The following is a 27668-nucleotide window of genomic DNA, read 5'->3' as shown; positions in this document are numbered from 1 at the left end:
ACAATTTGAACCAGCGCGCGCAGTAAATCTCATGGAAGATAAAAAAAGACATCTCGTCCAACCATGGTCCAACTGTGAAAACTTTTGTATGGTAGTCGATTTGGTAGCTTTACCGGGTGTTTTTAATTTTTTATTCAAGAAAGAAAACATGTGTGAATCGTATAAACATTGAACGCATATATGGAGGCATGACTAGGGGATTCCCGGCAGGCTTAGATAGAGAGCCTCTTCTTCAGTGGCATGAATAACGGGGCACTCGGCAGCATGCAGGCCGGGCAACCGATCCGAGACTGCAGGCCGCCGCCGGGTCGGACTAGACGGAAGAAAATATCCACGCCTATTGAAGATGTTTCAAATGCAACTGTTAAACGTGAGGTAGGCCTACTAACTGTATAATTAATAGCTGTGTTTCATAGTTATAACCATTGCCCGTCTTAGTGTTGCTATTAGAAATTTAACATTTTCAATTTATTTATAACACCCTTCATGCACACCCGCACATTTGCACAGTGCTCTCGCGTGGCGCGCCTATCCTATCGACCTGCCCACCATCTTTGGGAGTTGGTAATAATTGATCTCTAATTATATTGTGATTTTCAGTTTATTTTTAATTTTATCACCCTGTAAAAAAAATGCCACATTACAATAAGGGATCGCTCAATGGTTATCCAAGACGATAGGACTATGCATATGCTTCGTCATAAGAAGCCGGTGGCGGTCATATTCTGTCTTTTCCACCCACCAGAATAGTGGCTGGAGATGTTTCAAACTTGTTTTACCTCTTGGTGGACATTAAGACCTATCGTGTGCTCTCTGTCATCTCGGTGTAATTTACTCTCGAATCCTACCCTCACATGGAACAGTCTGTCATAGGTTGAGTTGGGTCCGTGCTGCAAAAACACAACAGGAATTCAAACATTTGTACTTAGGCCCTATAGCCATTTTAAACGCCGATTAATTAAAAGAAAAAGCACAATTTACAGGCTATGTACTAGCTTACATTAGCTATAGAATAGAAATAATATATATGTAAAGTTTGCGGTAACACCATAATGATAATCTCCAATGAGTTGGTTATAAAACGAACCGTTGGCTTCAACGGTTTCAAAGATGGCGCCGTCATCTTTTATAGAGAAGGGTGTTTTGCTGAGTCCGAAGTGAGTTTTAAAATCCACTCTCCTCAAGTTTGCTTATATAATTTTTTATGTCATCCAAGTTTGATCTTTTTATCTGGATGTTCTGTTTACAACAACCTTCTAAGTAATAGCCTTACTCTATGGTAATAGTGACAGTGAAATTTAGATTATTTTACTTTTTCGTGAGAAATTTTTCTACATCTTATGTTTGTGCACAAATTCATTATGTCGGCCCTATACTTCATCACGGTGCAGCCATCTTGAAGTTCTCCCATTGATATCAATGTTACCAAACCGAGGCTGGAAGAACAAAAATTAGTCTGGTGTCTATTTTGTTGAGGGCGCTCTTCAAGTGGGATGCCATGTTTTTGATTTCACTCTCCAGTTACATTATGCTCTGAGACGAAAACTCCTTGCTAGCCAAGTTCAGTTCAGTATAATATTATAACTTCTGCCCTCTCTCGACCATCCAAGCAACATGTATTATCTCTGGCTATGGTTAAATTAAAAATTGAGTATATATACAAACCTCTTTATTATTGTTGAAATAAGTAAGCTCTTTTGCCATTTGCTCCTCCGTAGGTATCTGACCTTTGATTCCTGGCCACTGCTCACCAGACCCCGCCCCCTTTGTTGCTAAGTGATTGGCACGAATACTTCTCTCTTTCTTTAAGACACAGTTTATTTTCCTCAATGAAATTAACAAATCAACAAAACAAGTAAAATCATACATTCCCAAGTATTTTATTAATTTGAATCTAAAGCCTTCTACGCATATTTATTTTATTAATTTGAAAATATATTATACAATGAGGTTCTTTCAACCCATCAACATAAAAATGTATACAAAATTAACAATATTTATTTAAAAAGGCACAGCAACCCGGGATGCCTGCAGTTATGTCTTATACTTTTTTTTAAGATTTAAACCCAAAACTTACCCCAACAATCTCTTCCCAAAGCAGTTTTAATTCCTCGGGTGTAGGTTCCTTCATGCCATAGTTCGACATGTTATTCCCTTCCCCTGGATAACCCATGACTGATAACTCCTTACACAAAAATGTAAAAATCTGTGCTAAGTTTTAGCTTCAAGTTTATGCGTATACGTTTTGTTTTGATTTTGAAGGCACTAACAATAACATTTAAAAAAAAATTAACAAGCAGAATGTTTTTTATAAAAACACTAAACAGTGTAGTCAAGAGATACATTGCTGCATGCACCGCCAGCAATTATTGCGTCACAATACAAAATGTCAAGGCGCACATAATCGCATGCGCGAGCGTAATAATTAAATTGGAAGCGCGTATACAATCAGACGTAACTGTGTACATCAATCGGTAGCCGCTGTCCACTTTCGATTGTTTCAATCCTATATAAAATGTACATATACAATAATTTAATATACAACAAAACCTTCCTGGTAGTATTTCATTTTAAAAGGTAGTATGCCTTTGAGATAATGGCGGAAGTCATGAGCGGTTATGTCCACGTAGAGCTATGGACGAATAATCCGCAATTGGAATACAATCTGAAAAGTGTTTCTGTGGCCAGGCCATAAACGCTTCTTCTCAGATTCACTTTATGTTATAAAAACCGGTATAACTTTTCATACTATCGAATTCTTCTGTACTTCGTGAACCAAGTATAAGTTGTTGTATTGCCATTAATTTAAGAGTGATTACCAATTGTATACCGTCGCTTTAAATGTGATTTAAAAAAAAAAAAGACTAAACGGTACTGTGCTTGCAGAGCAGTGTCAGTCTGTGGCAGTAACAATCCACGTCCCTGCTGGTCATTTTTCCTATCTGCACTCGTTGAATAAAACAATTAATAGCTGGTAAAACATTAGTTGAATCAATGCGATTTATGTTGGCACTTCGGGGCTGATTCCGATATACTGGGCGGGACTATTAACAAAACAATCGTAATGGTGGTTTTAAAATATATAGCCGATGGGTCACCTTATTAGAGTGATGACCACCATTTTTCTTGATTAAACTAACAGTTTAAGCAGCTTGAGCATATGGCTTTAAAGAAAGAGATGTTTCCCTAATTGAGGTCAATTATTGTCACACTGGTTGATTTTTCGAAAAGACACAATGCTACCGCAGGATATTGGTTAAGGATAATGTACCACATGACATAGTTCACTTTGACGGCAGTGGCATCGATTTCGGATGACAATCTATTCATAATACCTCAGTATTTCAGATTGATTGTTAAGAATAAAATAGCCACCAACGATGGTTGTTTATACAAAAATGTAGCCTCACGGTCCAGTGTCAGTCAGCATACAGGCGTGACAAGCACTGAGGTAGGCCTACTTGATGAAACCATTGAAACACAGTTTTGAGGATCGTAACATAAGTGAAGTATAAACAAATGTGTAAGGTGTCCCAGCTTTGATCCAGTGTGAGGGACCCCATAGACCTATAGCTCTATGGTTTTTAAGTAACTTTGAAATATTATTCGACAGACCTAATATCTCGTTTTCCAGACTATCGGTCTTTGCTGCCGGTTTGAACGAAGTGAAAAACAAGACGACTCTCATCTTCGTAAAGGTCCCAGAAAGTTGGCAAGTCTTGCGCAATTTCGATTTTTGGGGTCATTTTGGTCCCACGCACATTGCTTGAACGATGAAGGAAACAAACTCGCGCATTTTTAAACGGGTCCCAGTGTTCGAATACGCGCGAGACTTCAGTCCTTGATACATGAGGGTCACCATATATACCTTAAAACCAACTTTAAAATAAAGTTTTCTATAGCATTCTAAATACTAATAGCGTTTGGTATCTGCCGAGGGTCCAGATACGGGTAATGGATGTCTCTCTTTGCATCACGTGATCGAATGGTATCTCCAACCGAAGACAATTTGTCTTGAAATCTGTCGAGAGAAATAAAAATGGGTTAGTCTTTTTACATCAACCTTTAAGACAGCTTTCAATAAAGAAAGAAACACTTGGTTTTTTAAAATAAAAATAGATGATAGATAAAAGGTTTATTCACAATAGTCATCACAGCATATATTTTATGACTGAATTGCAACTGAATTGCAACATAATGACTAACAAGTTGAAAGAACATCATTGTTTTACCCCTTTCCCTGGGACACAAATGAAAGGGGGTTTAGTACCTTCTCACTGCTTCTCCTCCAATAGGATCCGTCTGGTACAACTTCTCGAAGTTGCCAAGACGTTGAGTTGCCCTCTCGCTGAGAAGTGCTGTGAAGGTCATAATTCCTAAGGTTCGCTCCTTGTTCGGTAGACTGTCAAGAACGTCTTGCTCTGTCAATGGAGTCTTGGGAAAAGTTTTTTAAAAAAGCAATTTTATAAAACACAAGTTTTTGTAAACTATTTCAACACAAAGAAATGTTATATTAAAAGAAAACTTAATATCAAATTAGTCAGGTAACTTTTTGTTAGGGTAATTTAAAACACAAATGTTGGGAAACGCTGGTTTGTTTGTTTGCACTATAATATGCATAATGTGCACAGCTAGCAACTAGGCTACATATTTTGTGAACAACCGTTTGAAAACCACTGAACACTGAGCAGTTATCTGAATTCAACTATGAATAAAGAGTGATTTAAATTTGTCAAAAGATCTGCAAAGAGTTACTTAATATTTATCTTTTGTTCATTGTGTTCTCCTTGTAACAAAATTAATGATTAGTTAACCCATCCATGAAAGGCTGTGCATACCTTTAAATGCATCTATGTTATTCCTGCTTTAATTACTGACCAAGTCGGCCGTGCAGGCTCTTGGTCGACGGAGCTCCGCCGGCCCGGGCCCCACGAGCCCCACGAGTCACACGAGCCCTCTCCTCCGAATTCGCTACACTTACCTTATTTGTTGGCGGTTGTCCACTCATCCACAAAGGAGCATTTGGCGGGAAACCATATTCATCATATTGGTTGAAATTCACCGCTGCGTGGCTGATACTGGCAGCGAAAATGATTGAGACCAACACATCGATCAGCTCGGCGTTTGTGCTAAATTTTCCATTCCCGGTGACTCCCTTGAGAGAAAAACAAACAAATTTGATCGTCAAAATCTTTTTACAAACATTTACAAAGATCTCATCACCTCCCTTCGTCCTTGGACGGAATAGTGGAAGCAGCTTTGATGAATTGGTGCCAGGTTGCTTTGTCCCTCATGAGTTGTTGAGTCTCGTTTAGATTGATATTCGTGTTTTTGGTGATGATGTCTGCATTGCACATTTTCCCCCTACTGAAGATAATATACCACGAGGTAATTTTACATTTGTATACACTTAAAATTGATATTTTTTTTATTGTCAAGGAAGGTAAATACTCTTATAAAATTTGATTTTATCGTAAGAAGCTAAAAGTTATTTCTTTCCCTGTCTTTCACCCTGGTTCAAGACCCGCCTCAGCACGGTTTTTAGTCCCAATCTGATTGCATGGGTTATCCCAATTATTGTGGTTTTCCTCTCACATCTAAAACTGAGCATTCTCGTTTCCTATTCATTCTATAATTCGCGCTAATTGTGCTGTTATGTGTAATAATTAAATAAGTAAAAAAATAAGGATGGAAATTAATACAACTTTTCCCTCGAATGAACTTGACCTACCTGTATACCACATCCTCCATCATCCTTCGATCTCACTAGAGTTTCTGCAAACTCCTGGATCTCATTGTCACTAGCTAAGAGTTCAGCTGAATCTGTTTATAAAAAATGATATTGCTGTAAAAGATGCTGAAATACTTCTGATTTAACTAAGCTTTGCATTGTGTGAATAATAAGAAATTACTATAATAAGTAATCTTACAGATACAACCATGTATTAAATTGCTTTTGCGTGAGTGTTCTGCTCTGGAAAGAGCCGATGTGGTATCGACGTTTCGAACAGTATTCTCTACTCGTCTTCAGGAGAAGACAGCGCCGACACGCCCACAATGGTTGTACCCCGCAAGGTTACTTTTTTGATTTTATTTATTTATTTTGTTGAAATTGCTATTTTGTTATAGATTTACTCATAACTCGTGTGACTCACGATATCGCTTGTTGACCACATACTCCACGTACTCCTTGATGGCTTCATACAACAAAATGGCGTCATCTCTGTAGTAATAATTTGGCAATACATCCGGGTCCTCCGCACCGCGATTGCGCAGATCAGCAGGAAGGGATCCCTCTACGTTGAGACGCCATGTTGGAAATACTCTCTCAGTGATTGATATGAAACCCACTTGACCGATGTTCATGTTCTCATCCACTGAACCACCGGGATTGATGAGGGAAACCAGGGCCAGACTGAATATATTGAATAAAGAACAAAACATCAGAGTTGGCAGAAAGTCCAAGCAAGTCACAAGTCATTATTTAGCAAGTTCAAGTCAAGTCACAGGTCAGTTTTGTAAGTTCAAGTCAAGTCACAGGTCATTATTTTGCAAGTCCAAGTTAAGTCACAAGTGATTATTTTGCAAGTTCAAGTCAAGTCACAAGTCATTATTTTGCAAGTTCAAGTCAAGTCACAGGTCATTATTTTGCAAGTCCCAAGTCCAGTCACAGGTCATTATTTTGCAAGTCCCAAGTCCAGTCACAGGTCATTATTTTGCAAGTCACAAAGTAATGCTGAGAGTTACAAGTCAAGTCACAAGTCAATGAAATAGCGACTCGAGTCCGATTCAAGCTCAAGTCACATGTCTCGAGTCAATAACTCTGCAAATCATGACAGAAAGTGCCGTCGTGTTGTTTATGAACTGCAATTTATGGAAACCATATATCATTCATTGTTCTGGTTATGCAGCCAATGACAGTGAAGCGAACCTAATCACTTGCAAGAACCCAAAATGGAGAGAAGACAAAGAAGAAGTTTCGTTTGGCAGAAAAACCTAACATAATTATTCCAGTGAAAACTCACGCAGTATTAAGATAACCCAATCCACATAATTCCCCAGGTGGGATTCGAACCGGGGTTCCAGAGTTTGGAAGGCGAGGAAAGACACTCCAACCAGACCATGACATTCTGAACAATTTTCAACACCAAAAGTTGTTGCTAGGAGATACCGTTATTCCACTCACCTATCAATGGCCATCAGGTATAGATAGTGTGGAGCCAGAAGCTTGAAGATTGGGTGCGAAGGTGAAAGACATCGATTTGCAGCCACTCCAGTGGACTCTACCAAGAGATGAGTAAAACCAAGATGGGTGGCTGCCTCGTGGTATGCCCCATCCGCATTGTTGAACCACATCTTGGCCAGAATCCATGTGTACTCAGGATCCGTAGGTAGAAATACCTGGGAGGTAAAATCTTATAGTTTACTACTTTTTAAATCAATTATTAAACTTGTTTCGGCATCTTTTAAGCTAGCGGTGTGTTGCCAGCTCTCTTCATCAGGATGGTTCGAATGTCATGTCACTCGCCATTCAACAAAACAAGATTGTGAATTGGTAGTGCGTTCTGCTCATCCTTACGGAGAAGGAACCCTGTTTCAGCCCAAGGAGGATATGTGGCAATGTGCCCTGATGGTGACAGTTGATTTGGGTCGAACCCCAAATCGGTTAAGTGTAGGCCTCTCACTTTGAACTTGTGGCGTTAAGATATATCTCTTTTTTTTTTTAAGCAATAGCCATGAAAGAGTTGTGAAAATGTACTTAAACTTACAGGATTATCATTGCTTGGGTCTTGATAAAGCTGAATTGCAACTGGCATTAAGGTGTTTGTGTTGTCAACGAAGAAGAGTGCCATTGGTGCACAGACCTGATGTAAATCAAAATGACAGACAATATTAATGAAAGCAGTTAAGATTCCCGAGTGAAGATTGTGGTTGTATTTTCCTTAGCTGCCTCATCATCTTATACGACCACATTGGCAATCTCGCCTTTGATATGCTTTCGAGGGTTATAGGAGTGCTGTTATGGGCGCTAAAAAAAACCTGGGTTAACATTAACCCGGATCCCGCGTCCCATCCTTGAGCCTAGCCCGTTTCTGGGTCAGGCTGACCCGGTTTGGAAGTTCAGCTTGGATTCTGTGGGTCAATTTCACCCATCTGGACCATTCTGACACAGATTCCGGGTCACAATGACCCGTAATTGGGTCAAGCTCCCCTTGGCACCTGACCGGGAGTGCTCAGAGTGCAGGGCCTTGGTTTTTAGTTGAGTGAAGGGGTATCTTTGAATACTATAAACCAACTATGTTTAAAAATTCTTAACGTCCGTCTTGTAATTTTTTAACATGACAATAATAAACCTGATTGAAATATGAATTGAATTGAATTACCAGTCTGTTATCTGTAGTAGCGAGGTCTTTCAGAATCTCGTAGTTGACAATGAAGAGTTTCTTCTTTTCAACTGCTTGCTTTAAGGTCATTCCTTCCATGATTGGTTTCACCATTTCGTCGGTCACGGCAAAGCTGCAAAAGAGTAATCTTTTTGTTTAAAAAATTGTCAAGATGGTCTGGGGGTCGTCCATGAGTGTCAGGGTTAAGATGGTCTGGGGGTCGTCCATGAGTGTCAGGGTCAAGATGGTCTGGGGGTCGTCCATGAGTGTCAGGGTCAAGATGGTATGGGGGTCGTCCATGAGTGTCAGGGTTAATTTGTCAAGATGGTCTGGGGGTCGTCCATGAGTGTCAGGGTTATTCTGTTGTCAAGATGGTCTGGGGTCGTCCATGAGTGTCAGGTTAAGATGGTCTGGGGTCGTCCATGAGTGTCAGGGTTATTCTGTTGTCAAGATGGTCTGGGGTCGTCCATGAGTGTCAGGTTAAGATGGTCTGGGGGTCGTCCATGAGTGTCAGGGTTATTCTGTTGTCAAGATGGTCTGGGGTCGTCCATGAGTGTCAGGTTAAGATGGTCTGGGGTCGTCCATGAGTGTCAGGGTTATTCTGTTGTCAAGATGGTCTGGGGGTCGTCCATGAGTGTCAGGGTTATTCTGTTTTCTTAAACACGTGTTTATGTACCTTTTATTGTAAAAGTAATATATTCTTATCTTCTACATTTTTGGGGGTTTTGTTGAAACAAATAAATAAAAAATAATACGTCATTGCGAAACGGAATAGATGGAAATACGTCATACGAGTAGAACATTCTAAACTTTGGGTGATTAGTAATTTTGCTCTGTATTAGCCAGATCCCTATGTTTTTGTGATACTTAAATGCAGAGGAGTAGGTCATGATTACGAAGTGGTATTAGAAAAAAAACGCCACCAAGTAGGAGTAGCAAAAGGCGTGCCTAAACATTTGGTGATTTAAGTAACTTTTCATCTTGTTATTCAGACCATTTTAATGGAAAACTTTAGCTGATTTTGTGAATAATGTATGAACAATTATAAGGGAGAGCTTATAAATTGTGGCTTGTGGGTCGTCTTTAAAAATTGCATTTACTTTGATGGTATCTCCGTGCAGAGACATATTTGAGCTGGATTACATCCCATTAGTCTCTGAGCTGCAAACTTCATGTCACTTCTCCAATTTTTAACACCCTGAGATAAAAAGAGAATTGCAATAATTATGGATATACTACAGAACCTTCGTCAAGGTAGAATGGAGCTCTTTCTTTAGCTATTGTTGATGTAAATTTGTATCTGCTGAGTTTTAAATCCAGCAGTTTGGAGCAATATTTTCGACTCAAAATTAGTAATTTAGGGACTAGAGTGCTCTTGACTATTAATGTCTTGGTGTCTGTGAGGCTAGTCAAAGGCAACGTGCATTCTGTAAGCTTTTTTGAACGTTACAAAAACTGAGTCTTTATAGCCTTTGAAAAATTCTTGGTATTTTCTACATTCTTAAAGGATTACGTTGCCTTGGATCTTTGTTAAACCCCCCCAAATCATCTAAAATTTACCCAGTCAGTTTGCCTTTTGGTTTATATTGTTTCTTTATTGTATAGCAGTGTACATATTGCCCATACAAGAGTCCATAGAATCTTCCATGTGTTTGTTAAGTTTGCCTGTTCGTTCTAAATGTCTTTATTGGGGATTGCTCTTTGAGATAGTGATTTAATTATACTTCATATTCCTCTTGTTTCGTCTTATTTTATTGTATTCTTTTGTTTTTAAAGTCTGAATATGAAAATATGATGAGGGTTTATTTGTTCAACTTACGTAAGGCACTGGTAGTGTTTCATTGTAGACATTGATGATGTCATCAAGGGATGTCCAACGGTCGGTTGTCAAGTGGATAGCAATTGTATCAAGTTTATAGATGACCACTCGCTTTGCTAACACGTCAAACTATTGTGAATGTCAAGAGTAAATACGTTTTAGTATTATTAATGTACATAAGAATTGGTAAGAAACGAAAATCTTTAAGATCATAGATTTGTACATAAAATGATGATGATGATAGTAGAAAGCATCCCTCGAAATATTTCGTTTGGAGTTTTTCAGCTCAGTGGGCGTTTTATTAATTTTTTGTTTTGGCATCGATGCAATACAAAATTTGAAATCGGTTTTTCACTACTCTCTCGTGACCCATATGGCCGATCGATCTCGAACTTCTACAGGTTTGTCAGTTTATGTATACAGTGGATTACATAAAGTGCTTACACTGCCAGCAACTTTTTTTGCCAGCAGAAACCAATTCTGTAATATTCCTTTAAGACAACCACCAATTGGTGTTTTATGTATTGAAAAATGCATTTCAGAGCTTGTTTCTTCATAATGTTTGTTCCATTAGTTTCTGTTTAAAGTAATTAACAATTAAAACAATCATTATCATTTCAGATGGACACGACAAGTAATCCCCATTTAGTGGGCATGTGTGTCTGTTCAGGTTTCCGTTCTGCACCACAATGTATGTTGTTTTTTGTGCACTTAAACAAAGCAACAACAGCTGAACAAAAATAAATAACATCTAGCTCGGATGAAAACTTGACCCCCAGTGTACATAAATAGTATTGGTGACCTCGTGGCTTTATCGAGGCAAAAACTATAGCTTTGTCGACAGCTCGTATAAAATTGTCTCACTGTAACTATTCTGTTAAAATTCACTGATGTAGGCCTAATAATATTTTGTTTTACAAATCCAAATTGACTTACGAAATATTTGTTCGAAAACTCCTGCTCGACCGGCAACTCCTTGACCTGTGTTAAAAAAAAGAATAAAACATTCTTCAAAAGCCAGACTATCAGCAAGGACAAACTTCATCCGCAACATGGCTTTAAAAAGATCACCTTCCTCTTCTTTCTTAATTTTATTTACCTGTGGTATTGCCAGCTGCCCATCAAACTTCTTCTCTAGTTGGTAGATATCCTTCTTCCTAGCCAGTTCGTCCAGCCTTTGTTTCTTGTGAGGATCTTCTTGCGGCAAGGTGGAGTCATTCTTAACTACCATTAGTTCCTCTCCATCTTTGATCCATCTATGTATTGGGAAGATGCTGCTCCTGTCTTCTGGCAAGTCTTGGTATTTGATTCTGATTGTCTCAACGAACCTATAAGAAAATATGCCATAATGACTTGTCACGTGATCTCTGTTACTTGTTGTACTCTCTTAATGTAAAATAGAGAACATTTCACTCTTTTGTCCGAGTGGTGTCAGTTTCACTCTTAAAGTCAATCAGTGTCACTCTTTTTGAGGTAAATTGGAACGAACTACTTCACTCTCAATCGGAAAACGTATTTCACAGAATTTCACAAACTTATTCTGTTGCGTTTGTATTCTTAACATTTGTTTTTTGGTTTTACTGTGCCTATGTGTGCATTATACCACCCAAGTCTTTGTTAATATCAGTCTTCTTATTGAGTGTTTGCTAAACTGCTAAACTTACCAGTCCTGTTTCAGAGGACCCTCACCAAGTCTTATCTCGATCTTGTCAACTTCTTCTGTTATCTCAGGATTTTCAATGTCAAAATGGTCTACGCTTCCCTTTTCAAAATCGTCCTTCCAGCGACAACCAACTTTAACCTCTTTAGAACGTTTGCCGTTGGATTTTATGAGGATCATGAAAACGTCAGCATCTGACCCAGATCCCTGGAAAAAAACAACAATAATTTGTTTTATTAATCTTGTAGCCCTTCTTCGTCAGCCTGCCTGCGTGAATTTGACCTTATCTATAAAGGTGTGTATATAACAAGGTAATGATAATTAATTTGACATAAAAACTTACTTTGTAAGCAGCTTTGGATAGTATTAAGCATTTTGAGAAACTTTTCACTTTTCAAGTACTGCGGTTATGGAAAATATATTATTTTTGTATCCCCCCAAATTTAAATCTGACAAGCGTTCTGACAGTAACGTTTTTCAGATTGTAAATTCCAACATAGGGTTATTCTTCTTGCTTAAATATAACCGCTCAACATTTTTGGCATTATCTCAAACGCTACCACCTTTTGAAATGATATTTTCAAAGGTTATATTTTTAGTTTTATGGGATTAAGCAAACAGTGGGCTTCAATGGCCAAACGTAAGTTTCCAGGCAGGTTATCAGTTTCAATTAAAAGGAACACGTTGCCTTGGATCGGACGAGTTGGTGTATAAAAAGCGTTTGTAACCGTTTTTTTATAAAATGCATATGGGTAGAGAGACGTTGTAAAAGTAGAATACAATGATCCACACAGGTTTGCCTCGAAATTTCGTGGTTTTCCTTTTACTGCGCGAACTAAGACGGTCGGCCATTTGTGGGAGTCAAAAATTTGACTCCCATAAATGGCCGACCGTGTTGGTCGACGAGGTAAAAGGAAAACCGTGCAATTTCGAGGCATGTTTGTGTGGATCATTGTATTCTACTTTTACAACATCTCTCTACCCATATGCATTTTATAAAAAACTGTTTCAAACGCTTTTCAAAGACCAACTCGACCGATCCAAGGCAACGTGTTCCTTTAAGATGAAATAATAGAATACAGTTTCGTCTTCGTATTAGGAAGCCTGTTAAGTGAACATCTGAAATATTTAGTTTCTTAGACATGTTCAAAGAAAATAATGGCAATAATGGTCAACACAATGATTAATTTACCTTATGATCACCAGTCTTGACCGTTATCCTGTAACCATTAGGTCTGACCACAGTTCCTCCTACACATCCATTCCCCATCCTTCAGCCAATTTGGTATCTCCAAGTCCTACAAGATGGTCCAAAACATATAAACGATGAACACAGATCAGAATAATAATATGCAATTGGGTTTATTTCGCGTACTTCAACTGAGGTAGTTAACCCATTCTTCAGCCGATTTGGTAATTTCAAGTCCGACAAGACTAATTTGGTCCAAAACATAAAACGGAGTCCACCACATCAGAATAGAATAGTAAATGTAGTGGTGTTTATTTTGCGTACTGCTGAGCTGTAAGTAACTAATCAAACACACAGAGCTCATTGATGTCCACTTCTAATCGACGCAAAGAGGCCGTTGCTATGGAAACAGTCAATACTAATATGGACATAAGCTTGTTGCTAGGGTCAGTTTGAGGTCATCTTGTACGACCTACCATTTCAATTAAATATCGGACACAGGCAAAATTAATCTTATTAAGAAATCAGTTTTATATCGAACCAATGTTTTATTCAAATAGTTTCTTGGATAAATATAACATTATTTTATTTAAACCCGCATACAAACAAAAGTAGGAATGTAAATAAGTATAAGAGCAGTTATGTTGAGGAAAATTTGTGATTAAAGTCATTAAATTCCATCCATTTTCAGAAATGATAGTTTTTATTAAATGAAACCGTTTTGTGCGAACACAAATCGCACTACAAAGCTACATTAAAAATAAATGCAGCAGCAAAATTTGGGTTTTATGTACAATAACATTGTATAACAAGTTTTTAGTAAATTTGAAACAAATTTTACGACCCACAAATCAAACTAACCCGCATTAAAACAAAAATAAGTGCAGGAAAATGCTTATTTTATGTACACCGTTATACTAAAAGTTCTAATTAAATTTAACCATAAAATATTTCACGAAACACACAAACCACACTGAGCTGCATTAAAAAATAAATGCGGCAAATTGCGGTAGACGTTTTCCCCAGTTTTAGAAATTGTGTTTTGTTAAATAACGAAGTCGCTCAGCATCGTATAGGTTATATATTTCTCTTTCAAAACAACACATTTTTTTTATTTAATATAAACATAAAGGTTTCTTTCTCATGATATAAACCACACAAGGGAAACTGACTGGGTAATTTTTAAATGATTTTGGGGGTTGAACAAAGAAATATTGGCTAGAGTGGGATTCGAACCAACGACCTCCGGATTAACGTGCCGGTGATTTAGTGCCACAGTAAGAAGTCGTGTAGCCAGGGATCACACCTAAGTAACGATACAACCTGGGAAGCGGCAATCAGGGGATAATGTTGTACAAGTCGGAGCAATGTACAAACATTATAATAACGTTTTAGTTAATTTAACCGTTTTGTACGAACACAAATCACACTAAGCTACAATTAAAATAAAGGCAACCAAAATTATGGTTTTATGTAAAATAACATTATATAAAAAAAATCTAGTAAATGAAAAACAAATTTTACGAACACATATCAAATTAAGCCACGTTAAAAAATAATTGCAGCAAAATGCAGGTTTTATGTACAATTCAAGAAAATCGTTATACTTAATTATTTGTGTAATAACTAGCAATTAGCAAATTAACCAGTTTACTCACCCACAAGAACCTAACATCTGTATAAATCTAACTGGTACTCGGTCTTTCAGGTACACTACTAAAAAATATGTATTAGTGACACCTTGGTTATGTATTATTTCCCCCATGGTGACACAGAGAGTGTTTACTTCGTGTTGCCATGAGTTGAGATCAAGGTTAAGCTTATGAATAATTACAAATCTTTTGTAAAGTAGTTTTCTATGAAGAGCGGTTTCTTTTATACGGTAACGAGTTCATATAGTACTATGGCACAATGCCTCAAGGTTGTTGTTATACCGTAGGCTTATTTTGGACATGGAGTGGAGATTGAATGATAGAGGGCACACTCACTATTATCGCCCAGAGCCGTATTCATGTATCAGCTCTGATATTACCTTTTCGAAACCATGGCATCGGCTTTGAATGCCCTGGGGTTGTTTTGACAATGTTGTGCGTGCTTTGCGTACGCGTTCAGGGCTAACTTAACGTAACCCTGACTGGTAACCTGTTTCTTGGAAAGCCATTGGAAGCAGTGAATACCAAAGCAAAATCAGATTGTAACAACAAATGTTACACAAATATTACAAAAAATATCTTGAATTTAATGAAAACAATGCAACCAATCATGAGATATTTGTTGTTAATTGAAAGTTTGCGGAAATGTTGAATTTTGTCACATCATCTGTTAAACGCATTGAATGTTTTTTCTAACATTCGAACCAGCCATGCCAACCAGCGCAGTTTGTTTATCAACGATGGCAAGGTCTATTGGAAACAAAAACATATATGAAATATTACAAAAATTCTCTTGTGAAGTTGTCAAAGATTAACAACAGCTGCAGTGCTTCTTACCATACGATTTTAAGGTTTTAATTTTTGGAGTAATTCCAGACGTATACTCTCACTTTAAAGGCACTGGACACAATTAGTAATTGTCAAAGACCCTCACTTATGTATACGTAATGTATATATTATAATAAATTTAATCTGTGAAAATGTTGACTCAATTGGTCATCGAAGTTGTAGGAAAGAAATTACCTCTTTAAAAAAATCTTCGTTACTTCACAGGGGCAATCCTCACAATGTGTTGTACTACCAACAGCTCTTCATTGCTAGTTACCAAGTAAGTTGTTATGCTAACATTCTGAGTAATTACCAATACTAATATTGCCCAGTGTTTTTACATCTTTGACCTTCAGCAAGTTGCGGGGCTTATACATTGTACTCATGAGGCTCCTCCGATCCGCGCATAACAACCAATGCTAAACGTTAATTATTTACAAATACTCAAAAACATATTAAAAGTTTCAACCTCTTTAAAGGCAGTGGACACTATTGGTAATTACTCAAAAAAATAATTAGCATAAAACCTTACTTGGTGACGAGTAATGGGGAGAGGTTGATGGTATAAAACATTGTGAGAAACGGCTCCCTCTGAAGTGGCATAGTTTTCGAGAAAGAAGTAGTTTTCCACGAATTTGATTTCGAGACCTCAAGTTTAGAATTTGAGGTCTCGAAATCGACCATCTTAACGCACACAACTTCGTGTGACAAGGGTGTTTTTTTCTTTCATTATTTACTTGCAACTTCGACGACAGATTGAGCTCGAATTTTCACAAGTTTTTTTATTTTTTTATGCATATGTTGAGATACACCTAGTGAGAAGACTGGTCTTTGACAATTACCAATAGTGTCCACTGTCTTTAAACCAAATGTATCAAATCAATTTTGTCCATCAGTTTTTATGAGCTACGTTATCCAAAATCCTCTGAACAAGTAGTTAAGTAAAATGGCAAGACTCCATCTTGAAAAGCGGGACCGAAAACCGTTGTCATTTTTAGTGGATTTAAAATGCTCCTGATTTAAAGTCAACAACCCAAGGGTATTTTGAACCATTTTTTTTTGTCTTCAAAAATTCATAAAATCCACGACCTTCAAGCCTTTGCTTTACATAAACAGTTGTGAGTTCACGCATTCATGAGGCACAGTTTTTAGTGGTTAACAAATTAAAGATGTATAGTATCTGAATTTGCCAGTCTGCTTCAATCTATTCAAATGACATAATAATGTCATCAATTAAGAATCGTCATAGATAATAGATAGTTTATATACAAAACAGGTCATTTAATTTGTCATTTCCTGACACTAGACAGTTATTCCCAGTGTTTTAAAACACTAATTTCAGACAGAAACTGAAGCTATTTATCACTGACGCCAATTTGAGAAAATGGGTTTGGCACCAGTATTGGCACACAGTGGCTGCACACGGTTAAGGTTCCGAGAATGGACCTTATACATTGCCGTCATTCAGTCGCCATCTTGGAGGTAAACCGAAACAATGGTAAAGTATTGATCTCTCAGAGATCAATTTGGCAAACGCACAAATTTGTACGCGCGGCGCACTGGACTGGCCAATGAACAACGTCCTTTTAGCCTCTAGGTGAGGGCGCCCTTCTCAAATTACGTCATATGCATAGACCTTGTGCTCTAGATGCTAATAGCGTTGGGAACCTCTCGGGGATCCAGACACGGATAGTGGATGTCTCTCTTTTCGTCACGTGATCGGATGGTATCTCCGGTAGCATACAATTTATCTCGGAATCTGTGCAGAGAAATAAAGATGGATTACAATAAAACCATTCTTTGAAGGGTCTGTATACATTTGGTATTGGCTCGGAAGATTAAAGGCAAAAAACAACTTAATTGGTAAGACGTACAGCAGCTCATACGATACTATAAATGGATTTTGAGAAATATTTCACCTCAAAGCAGTACTTCGGTTATGGCAAAAGATCTTGCATTTTATTTCCCACAATTTTTATCTGAGATAACGATGCTCAGATTTTGTTTTCCAATTGCAAAATATACTTATTTCTGCGTGGACAAAACCGCTCCAGATTTTTGGCAGTATCTCAAAAACGCTTCTAGGAATTGAACTGTTCAAAGGTTAGTTTTAGGTAGATATTTAATGGTTTGGTTTTATTAAGTGTATTAAGTTCAGAGTGATACCTTTCTACTGCTTCCTTTCCCACAGGATCCGTCTGGTACAACTTCTCAAAGTTCCCAAGACGCTGAGTTGCTCTGTCACTAAGGAGCAGTGTGAAGGACATGATGTCTAAGGTGCGCTTTTTGTTCGGTAAACTTTCTAGAATGTCTTGCTCGGTCAATGGAGTCTGGGATAAGATAAGACAAAAATTTTCACAAAATTATTTATTGTCTCGATTGGCGACCCTGTTGGATTGGTGTCAAAGTATTGTTCGATGGTGTGGATAATAGGAAGAAACTTAAAAAAATAAACTATAAACTTGCCGGTAAAACCGTGTGTAAATCTCTTTTGTGGAAGCGTTGGCTCTGAACAGAGCCAGTGTGGTCTCGACATTTCGAACACTATACTGTGCTCGTTTTCAGGAGGATGTTGGTGTCTGTCGACTCTACAAACGATATCAGGATTTTTAAACTCTTCAAGCTAGTGTTCCTACCTTGTCGCTTGGTGGCGCTCCATTTAGCCACAGTGGAGCATTTGGTGGGAAGCCATACTCGTCGTACTGGTTGAAGTTAACCGCTGCGTGCGTTACACTTGACGTGAAAATTATCGAAGTCAACACATCGATGAGTTCCTCGTTTGTTTTAAACTGGCCATCTCCAGTCACACCCTTTAAAAGTCAGAAATTAAACCAAATCATTCACTCTTTAAATGGCGCAAAGTAATGACAGTATTAAGTTTGTTTGGCCATGGTTTGATATTGGATATCTAACATTCCACAATAGGTTTGTACAGTGAGTGTCTACCTTGTACATCGATATTGGATATTGGATATTCCCATATGTTTATATAGTGAATGGTACAAAATAATATATGGTCACGATAGTCTTCAACTTTACACCTTCATTTTGGAGCGACTTACCAGACCAGTTCATATTATTCAAGAACTCTGTTCTGATATTCAATTAACTTTTCAAGACTCGCTTGTTTGAATCTATATTTTTGTAAAAAACAGTCTTGATAAAGTTGGACTTTTTCAAACTGTAATCTTCACATTCCGTGCTATCTTTGGTTTACTCTCAAAGTTCCCGCTACTTGACCTACCTGTATACCACATCCTCCATCATCCGTCGATCTCACTAGAGTTTCTGCAAACTCCTGGATCTCATTGTCACCAGCTAACAGCTCAGCTGAATCTGTTAAAACAAAAAGATAAAGATCTTGACCTTAATCTTAATCTTGGTCTCGAAGAGTTCGTGTCTTCAGGTTTTTCTGTTGCAATATTTCACGTTATGTGAAATGTAATAGATGTTAATTAAACTTGCACTGGGGATAAAGAATTATGTTAATTTGGTTTTACCTATATTATACACCTATGTGTGTAAGCACTCTAAACAGTACCCGGGTTCTGGGAAGATAACCAAAGGCATATTTATCCCCGGAGGGATTCGAACCCACGACCTTTGCATTTCTAGAGCAGATGTCTTACCAAAGGTGAAATTGTAAAATTGCTCTTTTAAAACAAATTATAAGATTATTATTTTTTTTGTAGAGAATAGTATCTCATGACTCACAATATCGCTTGCTGACCACATACTCCACGTATTCCTTGATGGCCTCATACAGCAAAATGGCGTCATCTCTGTAGTAATAATTTGGCAATACATCCGGGTCATTCACACCGCGATTGCGCAGATCAGCAGGAAGGGACCCCTCTACGTTGAGACGCCATGTTGGAAACACTTTCCCGATTAGATCCAAAAATCCTTTATAACCGATGTTTATAATCTCGTCCACTACTCCACCAGGGTTGATCAGAGTTACAAGAGCCAGACTAAAAAGAATGTGACGTCACAACTATGATTACGCTATCTCTAAGCTTGAATGTACTCAACATGAATATGTTCATAAAAAATGTGAATTAAAATTACCGTACAACACAAAATCCTGGATCACATGCATCTTGTTTGTCTTTATGCACCAAAGTACTGTGTTGTATTAGTCAAAATTATGCCATAATATTTATGTTTATGTTATCTATTCAACTGTGTTGTGTTGTGTTGTCATTAGCTTGTTGAGTCATCATCATCTGCCATTATGGTCGAATTTACTATTTAATGCATTTATACCACAGATCCTTTTGGTTGGCAGTTTACAATATATAATATTATTTTCTTATTTATAATCAGAAGACTTGTATAAGTTAATACCACTTCCTGATATTAGCAAAGCTCTATAACTCCATTTTGTTTGTTCTATTATAAGGGATGCCTTTAATTTGCTTGATGGTTTGTCAAGAAAGAATATGTTTGCGGTGACACCATGAAATAGTGTTTAATATTGGGCGGGCTCTTTTTGGGACCACACAAAATAAAATAAGAAAGAGGTTCCCGTTGTGTCACTGCACTTCAAATCCTTTAGAAGTTACCTATTTATAGCCATTACGTAAAGGAAATGTGGAGCCAGGAGTTTGAAGATTGGATGTGAAGGTGAAATACATCGGTTAGCAGCAACTGCAATGGATTCTACCAAGAGATGAGTAAACCCAAGATGAGAAACGGTTTCGTGGTATGCCCCATCCGCATTGTTAAACCACATCTTGGCCAGAATCCATGTGTATTCAGGATCCGTAGGTAGAAATACCTGGGAAGTAAAACACGTATATAATTTGAGGGATTATGCTTTCAACAAGTAATTTTCAAATGTGTTTCGCATCTTTTGTTTTGTGTTGTCAGCACTTAGCAGGATAATTCGAATGTCATGACACTGGAACAGCACCTAGCAGGACATTGTAAACCATTACATGGTGCTTTGTAAAGGAAGTGGTCTCATACTTTAATAACACGTAGCTCCCAATCATAACTTGGTAGAAAAATAGTGACAGCGTATATAGGGACCTTGCGGTGATAATCTTTATACGCAATATAAGAATGGTTATGTTTGTGTAAATGATTTCACAATTGTCCAATTGTCTTTTTGACGTTTTTTTATGCAGATGTTTTTTTTAACTTACAGGATTATTATTGGCTGGGTCCTGATGAAGCTGAATTGCAACTGGCATGAGTGTTTTTGTTTTGTCAACGAAGAAGAGTGCCATTGGTGCACAGACCTGTAAATCAATGAAAGATGGTTATGGTGCACTGGTGGTGCTGGTGGGCCTCAGGTGTACAGACCGTGTAACCTTAATGTTGTGTCCAAATTCAACCTTTCTGTAAACTGTAACTACAATTACATTCCATAACTAGATGTTGTTTTTTTGAGCGTTATGTTAACATTTGGTTACAAACTATGGCAATCTGCTTTGCATTATGGCAATCTGGTGTCGTGGCCGAGAGCACCGAACTCAAGCTCTGGTGTGTCTGTTCGGCAGAGTGTGGGTTCGAATCCCGGTCGTGACACTTGTGTCCCTGAGCAAGACACTTAACTATAATCGCTTCTCTCCACCCATGGGTAAATGGGTACCTGTGAGGGCAGAGGTGGTTCTTGTGATTGATTTAGCCGAGTAGCGCATATTAATGTTGCACAGGCTGCATACTCCCCACCAGGGAGCTGAGATGGTTTAAGGAATGAATTAAGGCCTAGTGACCAGAGGTAATAATGTTGGAAACGCTTTGAGACGCCCTCCGGGTGTGGAAAGCACAAAAACCGGTTATTATCATTATTATTATGACTTCTCATAGTTTTCCAACTTTGGTTGGCAAAAACTCTTTGGGTTGTAACCTTATGAGATAATGAGATATTTGAAGCGGTGATGTTGTTTTTGATGTCACACACTGAGAAACAAAACCTGATTGTCATACCAGTCTATTGTCTGTTGTTTGGAGATCTTTCAGAATACTGTAGTTAACAATGAACAGTCTCTTTTGTTCTATTGCTTGATCTATTGTCAGATCTTCGATGATCCCTTTCACCATTTCATCTGTTACAGAAAAGCTGCAAAAGAATTGCAAGTATCCAACGATTCATTAAAACATTATGTACTATAAAGCACTCTTACAAAATAATGTACACAATGCTTTACACAAAAAGAAAAATAGAAAGAAAAAAAGGATAAACACAACAAGATTAAGAGTAATATAAATGGATTTTGAGAGCTTTTCTGAAGGCTGCTTTAATGAAGATAAAGATATAATATGTCAGGCAAACCTAAATATAATAATAATAATTACTAAATATTAAAACAATATAAAAGAAACAGATTGCACCCTCGCCTATAAAACAAAAACAGAACCACAGTTACTAAAGAAACTTCTCACTATGGAGAAAATGGGTGGATGGCGATTCCAAACAAAGATCAACACGGATACAAAATAATTAAGTGGCAAGACACAAACCTCAAAATGGCAGCTCGTGACAAAGAGCGCCCTATCGGTTTTGGTTAGAGTAACTTCGACCAGACGTAGGAACCACTTTGTGACTATACTTGGTATCTCCGTGCAGATACGTATATTAATTGAGCAGTGCAAAGGGCACCACAGCATAAGCACAGGGTACAGTTTCATTAAGCTGCTATAAGCTTACTCAGCGTGAAATTTATTCCTTAGCGAAAATAAAGACATACCAAACCAAAATTCCACGTGATTTTCAGGACAAGCAAACAACAGTTGAATACCATCAACAAGCAATGTGCAACAAATGGAAATTTGGTTGGTAATCCTGTTTGTATTAAGGAAGAAATTTAATATTAAGTAAGTTGTGCTTAGCAGCTCTATGAATTTGGGCTCAGGTTACCACGGCAATTGCTGTTTCTTCAAAAATACTTAAAGACAGTGGACACTATTGGTAATTGTCAAAGACCAGTCTTCTCACTTGGTGTATCTAAACATATGCATAAAATAACAAACCTGTGAAAATTTGAGCTCAATTGGTCGTCGAAGTTGCGAGATATGAATGAAGTAAACAAATACCCTTGTCGCACGAAGTTGTGTGCTTTTTATATGGTTGATTTCGAGACCTTAAATTCTAAACTTGAGGTCTCGAAATCAAAATCGTTCTTTCTCGAAAGCTAGGTCACTTCAGAGGGAGCCGTTTCTCACAATGTTTTATACTATCAACCTCTCCCCATTACTCTTTACCAAGAAAGGTTTTATGCTAACAATTATTTTGAGTAATTACCAATAGTGTCCACTGCCTTTAAGTTTAACGTAGTTCATAGCTATTAAAATTTTATCATATTGTTGGGAAAAAGTTTTTTTGCCATGAAATGTTTGAAATTGCACTTACTTTGACGGTATCTCCGTGCAGAGACGTATTTGAGCAGGGTTGCATCCCATTAGTCTCTGAGCTGAAAATCTTTGGTCACTTCTCCAATTTTGAACACCCTGAGATAAAATCACATTTTATAGTTTACGTGGTAAGTTATTAGTAACTCAAAAGTCAGGGAAAATTGCTATATATTTGTTTTCTTTGTCTTATGTGTACCCCTATATCCCCCAATAAAATGTCAATAATGTCGAATTTGACCCAATTTTTTAGCTGAAAGGCCTACTACGTATACAGTCTTGCAAAATGGATTAAGCGTCTGCTCATCATGATGATACTAAAAAACTCTTCAACATGGTAAATTGACTCATTAAATATCAAATTATCATTACCGTTACAACTCGCTGCTCAATTAGATTCGAAAAATTGGTTGAAACCATGTAAGGTATGTTTCAGTATACCCATTGACATTTTGAGTGCCCATTGCAGCTTCATAAGAGTCAAGTTTCCCAACTTACGTAAGGTATCGGCAGTGTGCCATTGTAGAAATTGACATTGTTGACAGCTATAAGAGTCAAGTTTCCCAACTTACGTAAGGTATCGGCAGTGTGCCATTGTAGAAATTGACATTGTTGACAGCTATAAGAGTTAAGTTTTTCAACTTACGTAAGGTATTGGCAGTGTTTCATTGTAGACATTGATGATGTCATCAAGGGATGTCCAACGGTCGGTTGTCAAGTGGATAGCAATGGATTCCAGTGCGTAGATGGCACCTCGCTTTATGATCACGTCAAACTAAAGGGGATGACAAGAGTTAAAGACATCGGACACTATTGGTAATTGTCAAGGACCAGTCTTCTCACTTGCTGTATATCACTTTAAGCATAAAATAACAAAGCTGTGGAAATTTGAACTCAATCGGTCGTCGAAAAAAACACCATTGCCACACGAAGTTGTGTGCTTTTAGTTGCTTGATTTCGGGACCTCGAGATCTAATTCTGGGGTCTCGAAATCAAATTCAAATATTTTAATAATTACCAATAGTGTCAAGTTACGGTGATCAAGACCTCATTTGTGAAATAGTTTATATGTGTGTTTTTTAAACAAAACAAAAATAACTATACAAGAGGCTGGCACCACCTCTTTTTTTAATCGTGGCTTGTGCCTTGTGGGTTTTTATAAATAGATTACAACTCATTTAAAATGTCATAATTCGACCTGCATGTAATGGCCATTTAAAATACAAATGAGTCAACCATATTAATTTGTAATAGATGTTAAAATTTGTTAATACTTGGCTCACCTTGTAGCTGTTAGAAAATTCCTCCTCAGCTGGCAGCTTTTTAATCTGTAGTAAAGGAGACATTAAAAACGTATGGCTAGTCCTAAGTTAGGACGAGTAACTCACTCGTCCTAAGTCGAAATAAAACTAGTCTTTACTCTTTGTGAAATCCGGAGTGGTATCTTCCACAAGACGTATTGTTAACATACTCACCGTCTTATACCAGCCTCTGTCGTATGTTATGTTTGTCTAGTCTGTCGTGCGTACGTTACCTGACTTCCGTATACTATTTTCTAATAATTATTTGTCTGTCAATAAGTGAAGGCACAAAAACCTCTGCTTCACCTTAACCTAATTGTTGTCCTACTTTAAGCTTCTTGTTATACAGCTATCTAAATCGTTGTTGATATCCTAACTTACTATACATTACTGTGAACTACTCATAATTTGAATCTAGTTGACAAACTTTAGTTAAAATGTGTGAATGTAGAGCAGCAATAAAAAATAAATGTGTAAAATGAACATAAAATATCTGCTCAATGCACAAGCTTGCTCGGGGACACGGAACCTTGCAGGCTTGCTTCTATGGGTCCCTCCACAGTTTCTTGTGAATGTCCATGTTTATACTGTGGAAAATAAACTGATTGAAATTAATTTATTTCATAGAGGGGGCAAAATATTGATCGATGTAATCAGAAAATATTGCTTAACAATAATTGTCTGCTTAACAGAAACAAGCAAGATACCGGTCACAAGTTTCACCTGCGAAATTACTATCAAATTATTTTGTTTTGTTTAGCTACTTGTTGTGCTTTTAGAATTCAATTTATTGTTCTTTGTAAAATCTGAGTGCTCATAAAATTGTTTGTACCTGTGGTATTGCCAGCTGCCCATCAAACTTCTTCTCTAGTTGGTAGATATCCTTCTTCCTAGCCAGTTCGTCCAGCCTTTGTTTCTTGTGAGGATCCTCTTGCGGCAAGGTGGAGTCATTCTTAACTACCATTAATTTCTCTCCATCTTTAATCCATCTATGTATTGGGAAGATGCTGCTCCTATCTTCAGGCAAGTCTTGGTATTTGATTTTGATTGTCTCAACGAACCTGTGGGTATAAAAAGGCAGTCAATATACTCTGAAAGCTTCGGAGTCAGAATTGACCCGGAACAAGGTCTGAGAGCCTGACCCGAGTCATTAGCCTTTCGTCAAGGCCTTTTTGTCTTTGATGGCTTCATAGATCCGCTACCCCGCGGCTCTATGGAGCTATAGATCTAAGCCTCATTACCCGGAATCTGGGTTGAAATGACCCAGAAGTTGATCCAACTGACGCATATTCCGAGTTGAAACGCCATTGTTGATCGCCTTTCGTGTCAGCCTGACCTTGCAAGTGGTCAGCCATACCAAATTTGGGTCACTGTGACCCGGGAGTTTTTAGAGTGTAATAAACGTCCAGTTGGCATTTCACCTTTTTATTTTCGCTTTTTGGTTATCTGCAGGCTCTCTATATGTACTGTCGTGCTGCTTGAAAATGAATAAATAAAATTAAAAAATAAATAGATATGCAGCCGGGATCGTTGTTTATATTTCATACTTACCATCGTTGTACAAGAGGGCCTTCATCAAGTCGGATCATAACAAGACTGATTTCCTCTTTAATTCCAGGATTCTGTATATTATAATGATCCTCACTGCCTTTTTCAAAATCATCGTTCCATCGACAAGCAAGTTGAACCTCTTTAGATCGATCGCCGTTGAATTTGCCGAGGGTCATGTAAACGTCTGCATCTATCCCAGATCCCTGAAAAAAAAACAGTCATTATTTAAAACAGATCTTGTATTCATCTACTGTGCAGTCTGGTGCCCGGTGGTGTTTATATAACACAGTGGGTTAAAAAATGCCAAAAATAATGTCCATGTAAATGTCTGCATCCAGATCCCTTGATAAATTTTTTTTCAAATTATTATAACTACCAAAAAATCTTGTACCCAAATAGAAATGTGTTTTTGTTTCATTTTAGGGTTTTATCTTGGTGGTGTAAGGGTTTTGCTTTTTAGTTGATTTTCATATCAGGAATGGGTCTTGATGCAATCGGTTTGTTGAACATGTTAAATTCGTTTAACTGTTGCAACATTTTTTCAAGCAAAACCCTGTTCTGCTATAATTTTTTGAGTTATGGAATTGAATTTGAGTCGGTAATATGTCGCAATGATCACAGCAATATCACTGCCGCCGATTTCACCAAACTATTCCTAACTTAAGATAAATCTCGGGACTTGGGAAGACTCCCAGCCTTGCACTGTAACATGTCGACGTTAAGATTAACCCTAAAGTAAGGACTAAGTTACTCGTCCTAACTCGAGGTAGGAATTATCCTAGCGTTTCGAAATCGGCTGCAGGAGTCCTCCTGTGGTGTATCATATGCAATAATGTCCCCGGATAGTATTACATAGAGGGCAATTGCATTATGCAAAACCGTCCGGCGGACATCATTGCATATGCAATAATGTCCTCCGGATAGTATTGCATAGAGGACATAATTGCATGCGACACCGGCATGTGGCTTTATAGATGGATACCACATGACGTCATTGGTCGCCATCTTTGGTTGCAAACGGTGTAAGTGTACGCGTGTGCGCGATGCGCACGATCTCAGCCAATGATAGCCTTTCACACGTGCACGTTTCTTAAGGCAACGATAGTGGCAAAATGAAAGGGGTCTAATAAAAAAGGGAACTCCATTGATCTTTGTATTAGTCAGTTATAATAAAGGGGGACTCTCACCCAGGTTTGGGGTTGAGAGCTCTTTTTATTGCATGATATGATCATGGCGACACAGCTCCTATAACATTGGTATACCTGATGATCACCAGTCTTGACTGAAATCGTGTAGCCATCGGGAAGGACCATAGATTTCCCACAACCACTGCCCATCGTTGTAGCTGGTTCAGCAACTTACAAAAAGAACCGTAAATTGAAAAAGCAAGAATTTTCTTTGCGTTTCATTCGCCACCAGACGTTTAAAAATGCACAATCAGAAGATCTACAAAGAACACAAATAAAACAAACACGTTTTAATATTAAGAAAACAAAAAGTGCACAAATTAAGCAACCTGATTTGGCAGGCAGGTACATGCAGTATCAAACTTCGAAACAATTCGTGGAAAAACACACTCGCAATGGCAGAGAAAGCCAATACATGTCAAAAATCACTTTCAAAGTGTGTGCCGATTGTGGTTCTTACTAATTAATAAGAACCACATTTTGTTTCAAATAACACTGGGCATTTCAAACACTGGGTCTCAACACAAGGGTCATTATTATAAGGCTTATACAGGTTTTATTTTAAACAGTGCAAACAACTGATTTGAAAATAAATTTTACTGTAAAAACACTAAGATTATAATTTTACCCTACAGTAACTTACCTATATTTACCTAACTCCGATAATGTGTAGCACTGGTACTAGACTTCATAACCTGTCGAAACTTTTATATGACAACAAATTCTAGTTACCAT

The 27668-nt window shown here is 37.7% G+C and overlaps 3 protein-coding genes and 1 long non-coding RNA gene across 4 annotated transcripts in view; 1 reads left to right on the top strand and 3 right to left on the bottom strand.

Moving 5' to 3' along the window:
• The window catches only part of LOC117299971 (uncharacterized protein C5orf49 homolog), a 6925-nt gene extending 4689 nt beyond the window's left edge, over positions 1-2236 (bottom strand). The window contains exons 1-3 of the mRNA XM_033783601.1: positions 2078-2236; positions 1666-1803; positions 780-890 (exon numbers count right to left, since the gene is read on the bottom strand). Of these exons, the coding sequence (XP_033639492.1) occupies positions 780-890; positions 1666-1803; positions 2078-2173 (345 nt within the window). The 5' untranslated portion in view covers positions 2174-2236. The remainder of the gene's footprint in view (positions 1-779; positions 891-1665; positions 1804-2077) is intronic.
• On the top strand, positions 285-17812 carry LOC117299973. The gene is made up of 3 exons (XR_004520129.1): positions 285-375; positions 746-921; positions 17724-17812. It is a non-coding gene; the product is annotated as an uncharacterized LOC117299973 (long non-coding RNA).
• On the bottom strand, positions 3344-15726 carry LOC117299972 (allene oxide synthase-lipoxygenase protein-like). The gene is made up of 15 exons (XM_033783602.1): positions 14711-15726; positions 13056-13161; positions 11868-12070; positions 11303-11531; positions 11140-11184; positions 10204-10332; positions 9485-9582; positions 8385-8517; positions 7770-7865; positions 7187-7401; positions 6156-6415; positions 5732-5823; positions 4982-5155; positions 4271-4434; positions 3344-4021 (listed from the first exon to the last, which is right to left on the bottom strand). Exons 2-15 carry the CDS (start codon positions 13131-13133, stop codon positions 3907-3909), a joined length of 2031 nt encoding a protein of 676 aa, XP_033639493.1. The 5' UTR covers positions 13134-13161; positions 14711-15726; the 3' UTR covers positions 3344-3906.
• LOC117299969 (allene oxide synthase-lipoxygenase protein-like) lies at positions 16328-27668 on the bottom strand. Its single transcript, XM_033783600.1, has 14 exons — positions 27009-27668; positions 25747-25949; positions 25028-25256; positions 24178-24222; positions 23541-23669; positions 22896-22993; positions 21473-21605; positions 20686-20781; positions 20101-20315; positions 19247-19506; positions 18777-18868; positions 18169-18342; positions 17699-17862; positions 16328-17291 (listed from the first exon to the last, which is right to left on the bottom strand). Exons 1-14 carry the CDS (start codon positions 27081-27083, stop codon positions 17177-17179), a joined length of 2028 nt encoding a protein of 675 aa, XP_033639491.1. The 5' UTR covers positions 27084-27668; the 3' UTR covers positions 16328-17176.

Source organism: Asterias rubens, chromosome 15, assembly GCF_902459465.1.
Source record: "Asterias rubens chromosome 15, eAstRub1.3, whole genome shotgun sequence".
NCBI classification, from domain to species: domain Eukaryota; kingdom Metazoa; phylum Echinodermata; class Asteroidea; order Forcipulatida; family Asteriidae; genus Asterias; species Asterias rubens.
This window is presented reverse-complemented; position numbering and strand designations above follow the sequence as displayed.

Excerpts from the sequence above, each read along its gene's own strand:
- LOC117299969 (XM_033783600.1), bottom strand. The coding sequence starts at position 27,083 with ATGGGCAGTGGTTGTGGGAAATCTATGGTCCTTCCCGATGGCTACACG. Across the intron at positions 21,606-22,895 it reads TGCACGGAGATACCGTCAAA|CTTTTCTGTAACAGATGAAA; the intron begins GTAAGTGCAATT and ends ATTCTTTTGCAG. Across the intron at positions 17,292-17,698 it reads GGAAAGGAAGCAGTAGAAAG|ATTCCGAGATAAATTGTATG; the intron begins GTATCACTCTGA and ends TTCTCTGCACAG.
- LOC117299972 (XM_033783602.1), bottom strand. The coding sequence starts at position 13,133 with ATGGGGAATGGATGTGTAGGAGGAACTGTGGTCAGACCTAATGGTTAC. Across the intron at positions 9,583-10,203 it reads AAACACTACCAGTGCCTTAC|GGTGTTAAAAATTGGAGAAG; the intron begins GTAAGTTGAACA and ends TTTTTATCTCAG. Across the intron at positions 4,435-4,981 it reads GACAACCGCCAACAAATAAG|ACTCCATTGACAGAGCAAGA; the intron begins GTAAGTGTAGCG and ends ACTTTTCCCAAG.